The sequence below is a fragment of the Salvelinus alpinus genome, chromosome 4 (assembly GCF_045679555.1).
Source record: "Salvelinus alpinus chromosome 4, SLU_Salpinus.1, whole genome shotgun sequence".
Lineage (NCBI taxonomy): Eukaryota > Metazoa > Chordata > Actinopteri > Salmoniformes > Salmonidae > Salvelinus > Salvelinus alpinus.
In genome coordinates, this window is record NC_092089.1 from 21,877,293 (window position 1) to 21,889,704 (window position 12,412).

General features: G+C 44.2%; 2 protein-coding genes across 3 annotated transcripts in view; both read right to left on the bottom strand.

Moving 5' to 3' along the window:
* Positions 1-636, bottom strand: part of LOC139573040 (uncharacterized) — a 145,303-nt gene extending 144,667 nt beyond the window's left edge. For both annotated transcript variants that reach the window (XM_071396019.1, XM_071396018.1), the window contains exon 1: positions 504-636. The gene's annotated coding sequence lies outside the window, so the exon portion shown is untranslated. The remainder of the gene's footprint in view (positions 1-503) is intronic.
* A 339-nt stretch (positions 637-975) lies between these two features.
* The window catches only part of ankrd28b (ankyrin repeat domain 28b), a 40,543-nt gene continuing 29,106 nt past the window's right edge, over positions 976-12,412 (bottom strand). The window contains exons 12-26 of the mRNA XM_071396025.1: positions 12,209-12,277; positions 11,922-12,062; positions 11,590-11,701; positions 11,340-11,366; positions 9,809-9,883; positions 9,060-9,261; positions 7,818-7,905; positions 7,479-7,596; positions 7,045-7,264; positions 6,402-6,573; positions 6,111-6,256; positions 5,918-6,000; positions 5,760-5,842; positions 5,537-5,628; positions 976-2,841 (exon numbers count right to left, since the gene is read on the bottom strand). Of these exons, the coding sequence (XP_071252126.1) occupies positions 2,549-2,841; positions 5,537-5,628; positions 5,760-5,842; positions 5,918-6,000; positions 6,111-6,256; positions 6,402-6,573; positions 7,045-7,264; positions 7,479-7,596; positions 7,818-7,905; positions 9,060-9,261; positions 9,809-9,883; positions 11,340-11,366; positions 11,590-11,701; positions 11,922-12,062; positions 12,209-12,277 (1,921 nt within the window). The 3' untranslated portion in view covers positions 976-2,548. The remainder of the gene's footprint in view (positions 2,842-5,536; positions 5,629-5,759; positions 5,843-5,917; positions 6,001-6,110; positions 6,257-6,401; positions 6,574-7,044; positions 7,265-7,478; positions 7,597-7,817; positions 7,906-9,059; positions 9,262-9,808; positions 9,884-11,339; positions 11,367-11,589; positions 11,702-11,921; positions 12,063-12,208; positions 12,278-12,412) is intronic.

Genomic DNA, 12,412 nt, shown 5'->3' on the forward strand with positions numbered 1-12,412 from the left:
CTTAGTCTTTTAAGATCAATTCCTATCCAATTGATCTTAAACGTATTATTTAAAGTAGTAAAGTCCAGAAAATTCAGTCCACCATTCTCATAAGTGTTCATTACAACAGTTTTCCTTATGTAATGGGTACGGTTTCTCCAAAGAAAGTTGAAAAGCATCTGGTCTATCTCCTTGCTTATTTTACTGTAAAGATATAACAAGATACACCCATTCCGGGCATTGTTTTTCGTGACGTCAGCCAACCTGTGTATGGCTCTTGGTCATAAGTAATGCACTAGCCTACATAGGCAATAGCGTGCAATTTACGACGTAAATATGAGGGTGGTGTTATAACCCTTGACCCACAGCAGATTCTAACGTACCTTTAGCCAACTGTCATGACTCCCCGGTCATAGACTTTGTAGTTTGATATTACAGCAATGATAGGACATTATTTCATTTGTTAAACAATATTTAATCCACAGTAATATAATTGAGAATTAAAAAATAAATAACATGCCTACCTTGAACTCTTTATTCTCCATGTCCTTGCAAAATTCAGCACATTTCCTTGCCAAAATGACCGCCACTCCAGCACTAGCGAGAATCAGACTGAACTGCTCCCGCGGTTTCTCATCAGTTTCAACATTATCAGTGATGACGTAACAATGCTGTACAGATTTGACGCACTTCCAATCTCGTGCTGATGCAACGCTCTGTGCGGTTGAAAGCTCACGCATGGAAATCCTGCCAGTTGTAAACAAATGTAGGCTACTATTGTCCTTAAGAATGTAATGTTGAGGACGCAATGCAAAATAAAATACATAACTCACACCGTTAGGTACATGGTACAAGGTACATGCAATTTATCACTTTGCCAATAAGAGACTATTCTTGTTGATTATAGCCTTTCTTTTGGGTTATTGGCACCACTGTCATTGCCTGACACCTAGTAATGGACTTATGCTGCGGTTGTCACATAAAACAGAACCCATATTTCATTATTAAATAACTCATTTCTTTATTTTATTACTCATAAAATATACAGCAATCTTCAGATAGTGAAATAATTCATGGAAGTTTCAAATTCAGTCACTATTTCATATGTACATGCTAGTTTCATCCTTTTAAAAGAATGATAAGGACACGAAAAAATCCTGTGAACCTCCTGTTCCTGATTTGATGAACATAGCAAATGTATTGTACATATTTCCAGTTAAAATGATCTTCAAAAAGAGACACAAATGGGGATTTGAACAAGCAATCACATAAAAGGATTGAGTGGTTTCATTTTTTGAAGTTAAAGCAAGCAAAACCTGTCAAAAAACATTGATAAGCCCAAAGACAAATAATATAGATATTTATTTTCCAACAGAAGAAAATCTAAAATGCTGCTGTCCTACCATTGGTTTACAGTGTTTCTCCTCTCCAAGGGAGACATGTTTTCCACCTCACATGCCTCGGGATAGTATCAGTGCTTTTCACAAACGTTGTAGTACTTAGTGTGCATCATTGTTTTCGCTCATACAGCTGCCCCTACTCTCCTAACCACCCCTTAGTAACTAACGAAGGCACAAAATGACAAATATCACAAGAAAGAATACATGAATGAATAATTTACTTTCTAAAATACTTTCTAGAGGGCAAAGGACAGGTAGGTTTAATAACGCAAATGTAATATTTCCCACCAATTTAAAAAGTCCTGTTGCTCACATACCGGTATGCAAAACCAGCATCCCAAATGGCACCCTATTTCCTTTAGAGTGCACTGCTTTTGACCAGAACACTATGGGCCCTGTTCAACAGTAGTGTACTATTCAGTATAGGGAATAGGGTTCCATTTGGGATGCATTAAATCTTTACAATTACTCATGAGAGCAAATACTACGATTTTTTGATTCCCACAGAGCTTAAGACATGAATGATTTTATTAAAATGTTTGTTCATAAAAAATGTATGATTTCCCCTCCTCCCACATGGATTACAGACAAGAGGCTAGGTGCGTTCTGACTGTCTTAGTGTGCGGATAAACATGACAATCACTCTCATGAAACTTAAATGAAACATCACTCATGTCTTTTCTCAGCCCAAACAATTTCTAGTCAAAACAGGTTTAAAAAAGGCTTCCTCCACATCTTTTGGTCCCTGTCTGTTTTGCTCTCAGTGAAGTGCTACTATCCCCTTGGACTACAGGTTATTGCCGTCATAAGGTGTCCGTCTGTCGGACAGACAGTTTAGGACCTTTGTGGGTAAAGGTAAAGATGGGGTATAGCAGCAGCAGTTCCTCTGAAGTCCAGTATCTGCTGGAAGGACACCTGGTGGTACGAGAGGATGACTGTGGGCCAGCCAGCCTGTTGTGCCTCCCCCTCTCCCTCCTTTTCTCTCTATTTGCGGGACTCTTAAGGCTCCTGTGCGGACTGTCTTGGCTCGTGCCCTCCCAAAGCTGGCTATGGTGATTTAAGACACGGTGTGTATTTGTTTGTGGCCTCTGCCCCACTTCGCTGTCCATCCGCCTGCACTTGCCTCCCTTCTCCCTGGCTCCCCTCCTGGGCAGCGACCACCACCACTCTCAGTACGTCTCTGAGTCTGAGTCGTTGAGTTCCTCATCCTTGTAGAAGCCTTCGTCGTGGCCGCGGTGGCCGATGTTGTTGAAGCTGCAGTAGGAGCTGTGCTCGCTGCGCAGCACGGGCAGGCTGTCGAAGGTAACACTCTTGGAGGGGCTGGTGGTGTAGTGGTTAATGGCACTGAAGGACAGGCTGGGTGCCGGGGTGCAGGGGGACACGGGCATCATGGTGGCCAGGATCAGCGCCAGGCAGTCCGCCACGTCTTTGTTGGGGGCGCAGGCCAAGGCAGGCGTGTAACCTGAGGGGTACAAACAGAACAGCAGAGGATAACTTCAGGAGCATCACCATTTACTACAATGCTTTTGGTGAAAAACATGAAATAACACCAGGCTAGGAGATACCAAGTTAAGACAATTTTATTTAACCAGGTAGGCCAGTTGAGAACAAGTTCTCATTTCCAACTGCGACCTGGCCAAGATAAAGCAAAGCAGTGTGACAAAAAACAGAGTTACACATGGAATAAACAAAAGTACAGTCAATAACAATAGAAACATCTATATACAGTGTGTGCAAATGGAGTAAGAAGGTAAGGCAATAAATAGGTCATAGTAGCAAAGTAATTACAATTCAGAAAATGAACACTGGAGTAATAGATGTGCAGATGATGGTGTGCAAAAGAGCAGAAAAGTAAATAAAAACAATATGGGGATGAGGTAGGTAGTTGGATGGGCTATTTACAGATGGGCTGTATACAGCTGCAGCGATTAGTGAGCTGCTCAGATAGCTGATGCTTAAAGTTAGTGAGGGAGATATAAGTCTCCAACTTCAGTGATTTTTGCAATTCGTTCCAGTCATTGGCAGCAGAGAACTGGAAGGAAAGGCGGCCAAAGGAGGTGTTGGCTTTGGGGATGACATACCTGCTGGAGAGCGTGCTACGGGTGGGTGTTATGGTGACCAGTGAGCTGAGATAAGGCGGAGCTTTACCTAGCAAAGACTTCTAGATGACCTGGAGCCAGTGGTTCTGGCGACGAATATGTAGCGAGGGCCAGCCGACGAGAGCATACAGGCCGCAGTGGTGGGTGGTATATGGGGCTTTGGTGGCAAAACGGATGGCACTGTGATAGACTGCATCCAATTTGCTGAGTAGAGTGTATTTTGTAAATGACATCGCCGAAGTCGAGCATCGGTAGGATAGTCAGTTTTACGAGGGTATGTTCGGCAGTGTGAGTGAAGGAGCCGATTCTAAATTTAATTTTGGATTGGAGATGCTTAATATAAGTCTGGAAGGAGAGTTTACAGGCTAGCCAGACACCTAGGTATTTGTAGTTGTTCACATATTCTAAGTCAGAACCGTCCAGAGTAGTGATGGGCGGGTGGGTGCGGGCAGCGATCGGTTGAAGAGCATGCATTTAGTTTTACTAGAGTTTAAGAGCAGTTGGAGGCCACGGAAGGAGTATTGTATGGCATTGAAGCTCATTTGGAGGTTTGCTAACACAGTGTTCAAAGAAGGGCCAGATGTATACAGAATGGTGTCGTCTGCGTAGAGGTGGATCAAGGACTCACCCGCAGCAAGAGCGACATCATTGATGTATACAGAGAAAATAGCCGGCCCGAGAATTGAACCCTGTGGTAGCCCCAGAGACTGCCAGAGGTCCGGACAACAGGCCCTCCGATTTGACACACTGAACTCTATCTGAGAAGTAGTTGGTGAACCAGGCGAGGCAGTCATTTGAGAAACCAAGGCTGTTGAGTGTGCCGATAAGAATACGGTGATTGACAGAGTCAAAATCCTTGGCCAGGTCGATGAAGACCGCTGCACAGCACTGTCTTTTATCAATGGCGGTTATGATATCGTTTAGTACCTTGAGTGTGGCTTAGGTGCACCCGTGGTCAGCTCGGAAACTGGATTGCACAGCGGAGAAGGTACGGTGGGATTTGAAATGGTCAGTGATCTGTTTAACTTTGCTTTCGGAAAGGCAGGGCAGGATGGATATAGGTCTGTAACAGTTTTGGTCTAGAGTGTCACCCCCTTTTAAAGAGGGGGATGACCGTGGAAGCTTTCCAATCTTTAGGAATCTCGGACGATACGACAGGTTGAACAGGGTTTTTTCTCTCTTTATTTTACCAGGTAAGTTGACTGAGAACACATTCTCATTTACAGCAACGACCTGGGGAATAGTTACAGGGGAGAGGAGGGGGATGAATGAGCCAATTGTAAACTGGGGATTATTAGGTGACCGTGATGGTTTGAGGGCCAGATTGGGAATTTAGCCAGGTCACCAGGGTTAACACCCCTACTCTAACAATAAGTGCCATGGGCTCTTTAATGACCTCGGGGTCAGGAAACCCGTTAAACGTCCCATCAGAAAGACAGCACCCTACACAGGGCAGTGTCCCCAATCACTGCCCTGGGGCATTGGGATATTTTTTTAGACCAGAGGAAAGAGTGCCTCCTACTGGCCCTCCAACACCACTTCCAGCAGCACCTGGTCTCCCATCCAGGAACTGACCAGGACCAACCCTGCTTAGCTTCAGAAGCAAGCCAGCAGTGGTATGCAGGGTGGTATGCTGCTGGTGTTGTGAACAATGGCAGTGGATAATTTTAGGAAGAGAGGGTCTAGCCCAGCTGATTTGTACGTGTCCAGTTTTTGCAGCTCTTTCAGAACATCAGCTATCTGGATTTGGGTGAAGGAGAAGCTGGGAGGCTTGGGCATGTAGCTGCGGGGGGTGCGGAGCTGTTGGCCGGGGTAGTCAGGAGAAAAGCATGGCCAGCCGTAGAGAAATGCTTATTGAAATTCTCTATTATCGTGGATTTATCGGTGGTGACAGTGTTTCCTATCCTCAGTGCAGTGGGAAGCTGGGAGGAGGTGCTCTTATTCTCCATGGACTTTAGTGTCCCAGAACTTTCCAAGCAGTGGATTAGAGAGAAACATTTGTGGACACTATGAGAAGAAAAGTACCAAAGAAAATGGTGTTAGCCTTACGGATCTTACCATTCTCATCGACTGCGAGCACGCTAGCACCCTTCGCTAACAGCTCTTGCACCACCACGGTCAGACCATTTCTGGCTGCAACGTGTAACGGCCTGAGGGGAAAGTACCGTCAGATTAGCCAGCAGCAAATGAGGATACCTCCCAAATGCCAGACTATTCCCTATAGTGCACTTCTTCTGACCAGGGCCCTATGACCCAATGAATGCAGCTGAACCATACGTACGTCTGTAAGGCTGCGTTAGTCGAGTTGATGAGGTTCCTGTCTGTAATCTTCTCCAATATCAACAAGGCACTGGTTTCATGCCCCTTTAAAAACAGAGTCAAACATGTCAGACAAAATTCAAACCAGAGAGAACATGATCTTCATGTGGGGTTGCTCACCTTACTGCAGGCCAGATGAAGAGCAGTGTTCTTGACTGCATCCTGCAGAGTGAGCTCTGCTTTGGCACTGCTCACCAACAGCTCTGAGACAGAGAAACAGAAAAGGAACTACATTAGGAAATTAAGTTACTTATTCAAATTGTTGAACTTAAGCCGGCTGGCGAGGCAAAGCGGAGGAGAGGGAACTGCATACCGACAGCGTTGGTTTGTCCGTTCTCAGCAGCCATCATGAGGGAGGTCTTCCCGGAGGCGTCGGGGGAGTTGACCTGGGCGTTGTGACCTAGCAGCAGCTGAAGACACTCCACGTGGTCCGTGAAGGCCGCCGCATGCAGGGGGGTCCTGGAGAGAGGAAACTGTTTTCATTGATATTGAGTAGGAGTGTTATTATCAAGTATAGTTTCTACAATCCCTCATCCAACCCCAGAGGTCGTTTTCACAACATTATTCTCCAGAAGAAAAGGACTTTGTCGTGTGCCGTAGTTACCGGTTCTTGGTGTCAGTGGCGTTGACAATGGTCGGCCCCAGAGTGTCAATCAACATCTCTGCAGCCCCCTCGTTGTCATTAATCACAGCACAGTGGAGGGGGCTGAAGGAGTTGCCCTCGGTCTTGTGGAAAACCTCCTGTTCCAGCAGCACCTCTACACACGTGTCATGGCCTAGTGGAAGATTGATTCATTTAATTTAGAATTAAAAGTAATACTTTGCTCTAGCGGGAAACATTACAAACAGGAAAAAGATGACGTCACTGCAGACCACAACGATACCCTCAGAGAAAGCCAAGGATCTGACAATGGTGAAGTCACAAAAAACGTTTTAGATACAACATATACTATGTCAATCCCTGACAAAGTCCTGTTTCAGTGTAAGCTCCTCCACTGAGAGTCATAACCCTACTTCTCCCACAGTGTTGTAGTCTTGTTCATTCCCCCACATTGCTCCATCCAGACCAATCTAATGCTTTTCAATCCACAAGAGGGAGTGAATGAGTGCACACGTCATGGAGGAGAGAATAGAGCTCCAGTCAGTCCAGTACGTACCGTTGTAAGGCCTGCCTAATTCAGGGACATGTTTACAGTGTTGGAGAGTGAATCAGAAAAGAGCTTCAGTCCAGTCAGTCCAGTACGTACCGTTGTAGCAGGCCCAGTGTAATGGTGTGTAGCCCTGGTTGTCTGTAATGACAGGGAGGGTCTCCACTGACTGGGCAGCATGTAGGAGCCCCCCCAGCACCCCGATGTGTCCAGACGCTGCCGCCAGGTGAACAGGGGTCCTCCCCTTACAGTCCCGAACCAGGAAGCTGGCGCTGTGCTGCAGCAGGGCCTCCACACACTCCTCATGACCCGTCACTGCCTAGGAGGGAGGCGAGACAAGAATGGAATTGATTAAGTCATAATCAATTATATAATAAGGCATCATAATAGGTATATTTGGGCATAATTTATATTCCATGCTAGATCCCACACCAAAGCCATCCCTAGTAGTTCAATGGCCCCATCCCTAGATCAGAACAAGCCTCCCCCTCTCTTTCTGTGTGTGAGCGCGTACAGTCAGCTCTCCTCCTCACCCCTCTGTGTAGAGCTGTTCTGCCCCACTTGTCTTTGGCTTCTACGCTTGCTCCCTTGTTGAGCAGTGAGTACACACAGTCTGTGTGTCCGCTCAGCACCGACAGCATCAGAGGGGTTCTGATACACAAGACAACAGGTCATATTACAAAATGGTAATAACCAGCCTGAGTCCCAAATGGCAACCTATTCCCTATATCGTACACTACTTTTGACCTGAGCCCACAGGGCTTTGGTTTAAAGTAGTGCACCAAGTAGGGTATAGGTTGCCATTTGGGATGAAGCCCTAGTGTCAAAATCTCTTTATTTCAGGAATTGTATCCGAAATCCAAATGACTTACTGTCCATTCCCATCTTGAACGTCCACTGCACTCTGGAGGTCAGCATTTCCAATCAGCAAACGCAAACACTCCGAATGACCGTTGGTAGCTAGAGGAAGATAAACAGAGAGGATATAGGAACGTGAGATGATTGACATTCAATAGCTACAGGAGGTTAAACGGAGAAGATATAAGAATGTGATATCATTGACCTTCAGTAGCTAGAGGAAGATAAACAGACAGGATATAAGAATGTCAGATGATTGACCGTTGGTAGCTAGAGGAGGATAAACAGAGAGGATATAAGAATGTCAGATGATTGACAGTTGGTAGCTAGAGGAGGATAAACAGAGAGGATATAAGAATGTCAGATGATTGACCGTTGGTAGCTAGAGGAGCATAAACAGAGAGGATATAAGAATGTCAGATGATTGACAGTTGGTAGCTAGAGGAGCATAAACAGAGAGGATATAAGAATGTCAGATGATTGACAGTTGGTAGCTAGAGGAGGATAAACAGAGAGGATATAAGAATGTGAGATGATTGACCGTTGGTAGCTAGAGGAGGATAAACAGAGAGGATATAAGAATGTGAGATGATTGACAGTTGGTAGCTAGAGGAGCATAAACAGAGAGGATATAAGAATGTGAGATGATTGACCGTTGGTAGCTGGAGGAGGATAAACAGAGAGGATATAAGAATGTGAGATGATTGACCGTTGGTAGCTAGAGGAGGATAAACAGAGAGGATATAAGAATGTGAGATGATTGACCGTTGGTAGCTGGAGGAGGATAAACAGAGAGGATATAAGAATGTGAGATGATTGACCGTTGGTAGCTGGAGGAGGATAAACAGAGAGGATATGAGCAGATTGCTGGATGACTATAACCTTCACATGAACAGACAGATTTGTAGAACAATGGTGTTGGTAGATGACATCCTCATGATGTTAACACAGCAGATAATAAAGAATTTTGGGCCTGAGGCCATCGAAGCCTGTCACCTGCTAGCGGTGTACCTGGCTCTGGATAGAAGTCTCCCCTGTGCCCTGATCTAGGATCAGCTTATCCTCCCCAGATCCATTAGTGGGGAACATGACAAAAAAATGACCTAAAATCAGTGTCTCGTGGGCATTTTCACACTATTCTATATAAAATCCATAGTGGACATTGTGGACATCCTAGCAACATGACCAAACAAATGGCCATCTTGCTCAGGAAAACTTTTAAATTACAGAATCTCTATGTGATATCCTATGTGTACCTGCAGCGTGAATGGGGGTCCTCTTCAGGGTGAAGTCTTTAACCAGGATGGAGGCTCCCTGGTTGATGAGGACGTCAACACACTCCACATGGCCTTTAAAGGCAGCCAGGTCCAGAGGGGTGCGCCCCTGGCTGTCCCTCACGTCTAGATCCAGCAGAGACTGAACCAGGACCTCCATAGCATGGTGGTGGCCGTGGTACGCCTGAATAGAAACACAAACACAGTCTCAAGCAAAGTCCAGTGGTACGCCTGAATAGATATACACTCTTAATATAATCAATGTCCTATAGTAGACCAGTGGTACGCCTGAACAGAAATACAGTGCTAGACCTCTAAAGTAGACCAGAGTCTTTCAATCGGGAGCCCATTTTTGCTTCCGCCCTGCATCAACATCTGAGGTCCCTGCCAAGTGTGGGATTGAGAAACAAACACTCTACTTCTCCTCTGAGGTTGATTAACTCAAATGGCAAAATAAGGAAATCATCCTCATCATCACTGTGTAGAATATGCATGTATTTTACACTAATCAGGAATAGATAGGAATTTGGTGTGTGATTCTATCTGGACAGTCAACTTCCTGTGGAAAATCAACACCATGCTTGCATCCCAGATAGCACCCTATTCCCTATGTAGTGAACTACTTTTGATCAGGGCCTATAAGGATCTGGTCAAAAGTAGTGTACTAAATAGGGAATAGGGTGCCATTTGTCATATGCAGAACACTACAGGAGCAGGTAGGCTTTACTCACAGCGAGGTGTAGAGGGCTGATGGGAGCTCTGACATCAGAGTCGTTTAGGATGTCTGTCCCTGAAGTTTCCATTAGCTGAGGAAAGACAAGGACGGCCAGTTCAGACTTGTAACATATTTACTTGGAAGGTTAGTCTAGTAGCATGTGTAACATGGTAAATCTCAGTGACCAGCCCCTGCAGACATACTGGTGTGTTGCATCCATACTAGAGGTCGACCGATTAATCGGAATGACCGATTAATTAGGGCCGATTTCAAGTTTTCATAACAAATATTTTTTTACACCTTTATTTAACTAGGCAAGTCAGTTAAGAACACATTCTTATTTTCAATGACGGCCTAGGAAGGCAGAACGACAGATTTTTAACCTTGTCAGCTCGGGGGATCCAATCTTGCAACCTTACAGTTAACTAGTCCAATGCTCTAACACCTGATTACATTGCACTCCACGAGGAGCCTGCCTGTTACGCGAATGCAGTAAGCTAAGGTAAATTGCTAGCTAGCATTAAACTTATCTTATAAAAAACAATCAATCAATGACTGTCACTGCTCCAATGTGTACTTAACCATAAACATCAATGCCTTTCTTAAAATCAATACACAAGTATATATTTTTAAACCTGCATATTTAGCTGAAAGAAATCCAGGTTAGCAGGCAATATTAACCAGGTGAAATTGTGTCATTTCTCTTGCGTTCATTGCACGCAGAGTCAGGGTATATGCAACAGTTTGGGCCGCCTGGCTCTTTGCGAACTAATTTGCCAGAATTTTAGTTAATTATGACATAACATTGAAGGTTGTGCAATGTAACAGGAATATTTAGACTCATGGATGCCACCCGTTAGATATAATACGGAACGGAATAAACGTTTTGTTTTCGAGGTGATAGTTTCCGGATTAGTCAAAGGTATATGGTTTAGAGAGAAATAGTCAACGCGTTATAATTCCTGTAATAACTTGCGGCTGAACTTGAAAACGGGTTACTTCGTTATTTTACCGTTCATGTCTTCCATAGAGAATGTCTTGATCTACTTCAAATAAGGTCTGTGTTTTGTGGAGAAGACTGACAGGGGACCATGCAGACAAGCTCTGCTTTCTGCACTACAACCTAAAACTTAACTGGGAATATTGAAGACCCATGAAAGCTGGTGGTTCGTTTTAACATATGTTCCCATGTTATTTGAGACTAAATTGATTTTATTTATGTATTATATTAAGTTAAAATAAAAGTGTTCATTGTTCATTCAGTATTGTTGCAATTGTCATTATTACAAAAATGTGTGTGTGTATGATATATATAAATACATGAAAAAAATGTTCATTATAAATCTTATTATTTTTTATTTATTTTTATTTTTAGTAATTTTTTATTATTATTATTATTATTTTTTTTTTTTAAATCGGCCGATTAATCGGTATCGGCTTTTTTTGTCCAATAATCGGTATCGGCGTTGAAAAATCATAAATCGGTCGACCTCTATTCCATACCTTAAACAAGCAAGTGTGAGGAAAAGTTACCAACTGACACTTACCACATCTAAAGGTGTTTCACCTGCAATCTGGAAAAAGAACATCAAGAGTGACGATGTGTCCACGACAAACATGCAGCCACACCTTAAAACCTACTGAATATCAATGACTATGTCCCAAATGGCAGCCTATTATGGCAGCCTATATAGTGCACTACTTTTGACCAGAGCCCTATGGGCCCCACAGCCATTTGGGACGCAGGGAAATGGTCTGTGGATGCAAGGCATCTAGTATCCTGTGGTTCTGACTCACCAGCTCCAGACAGAGGCGGTGTCCGTATGCAGAAGCGTAATGCACTGCGTTGTAGCCCTGATTGTCCCTGATCCCTGGGTTAGCATCGTTTCGCAGCAAATATTCCAGACACCTAGAGGTCAAGAGTTCACTAATCATTACACCAACATCAAGACAGACAGATAATCAAGCAGAGACACGTTCCCAAAGGAGACGTGGCCAAACTTTCACACTGCAGATTCAACACTAGCTTGCATTCAAACACTCAACATACTCTCCAGACTACAGTGAAATGTGAAAGGTCACGGCACCACAACACACACACAACAGTAAGAGAGGAGTGTGAGACGTACTTTCCGTCTGTATCGGAGGCAGCAGCGTAGTGGAGCGGGGTGCAACCCCTCTTGTCCAGGTCGTTCACACTGGCCCCAGACCCCACCAAGGCAAACAGACACTGGTAGTTACAGTTGGCTGCTGCATAATGCAGAGGACTCCTACAAGAACACACAAACATTCAACAGAAACAGCTGATTGGAGATGTAAAACAATATATCCCATAATAATTCCTATATGCCCCTATACTATATTCCTCATTATCATAAAGATCTAATATTAAAGTTATTTGATGCCACAGACAGACCTTCCGAAGCTGTCCTTTCTGTTGAAGTCTGCCCCTGTGTTGAGCAGCAGATTCAGACAGTCCAGGTTCCTGGTAACAAGATATCAAGTTTAGAAAGGCCCTCGCACACCTGAGTTATCAGGTGCATGTTAACAATGAGAGAACCTGAAAGAAAAGAGAAACCTGTACTTGCTAGCATCACTGTTTTTATTAAGGCTAATAAAA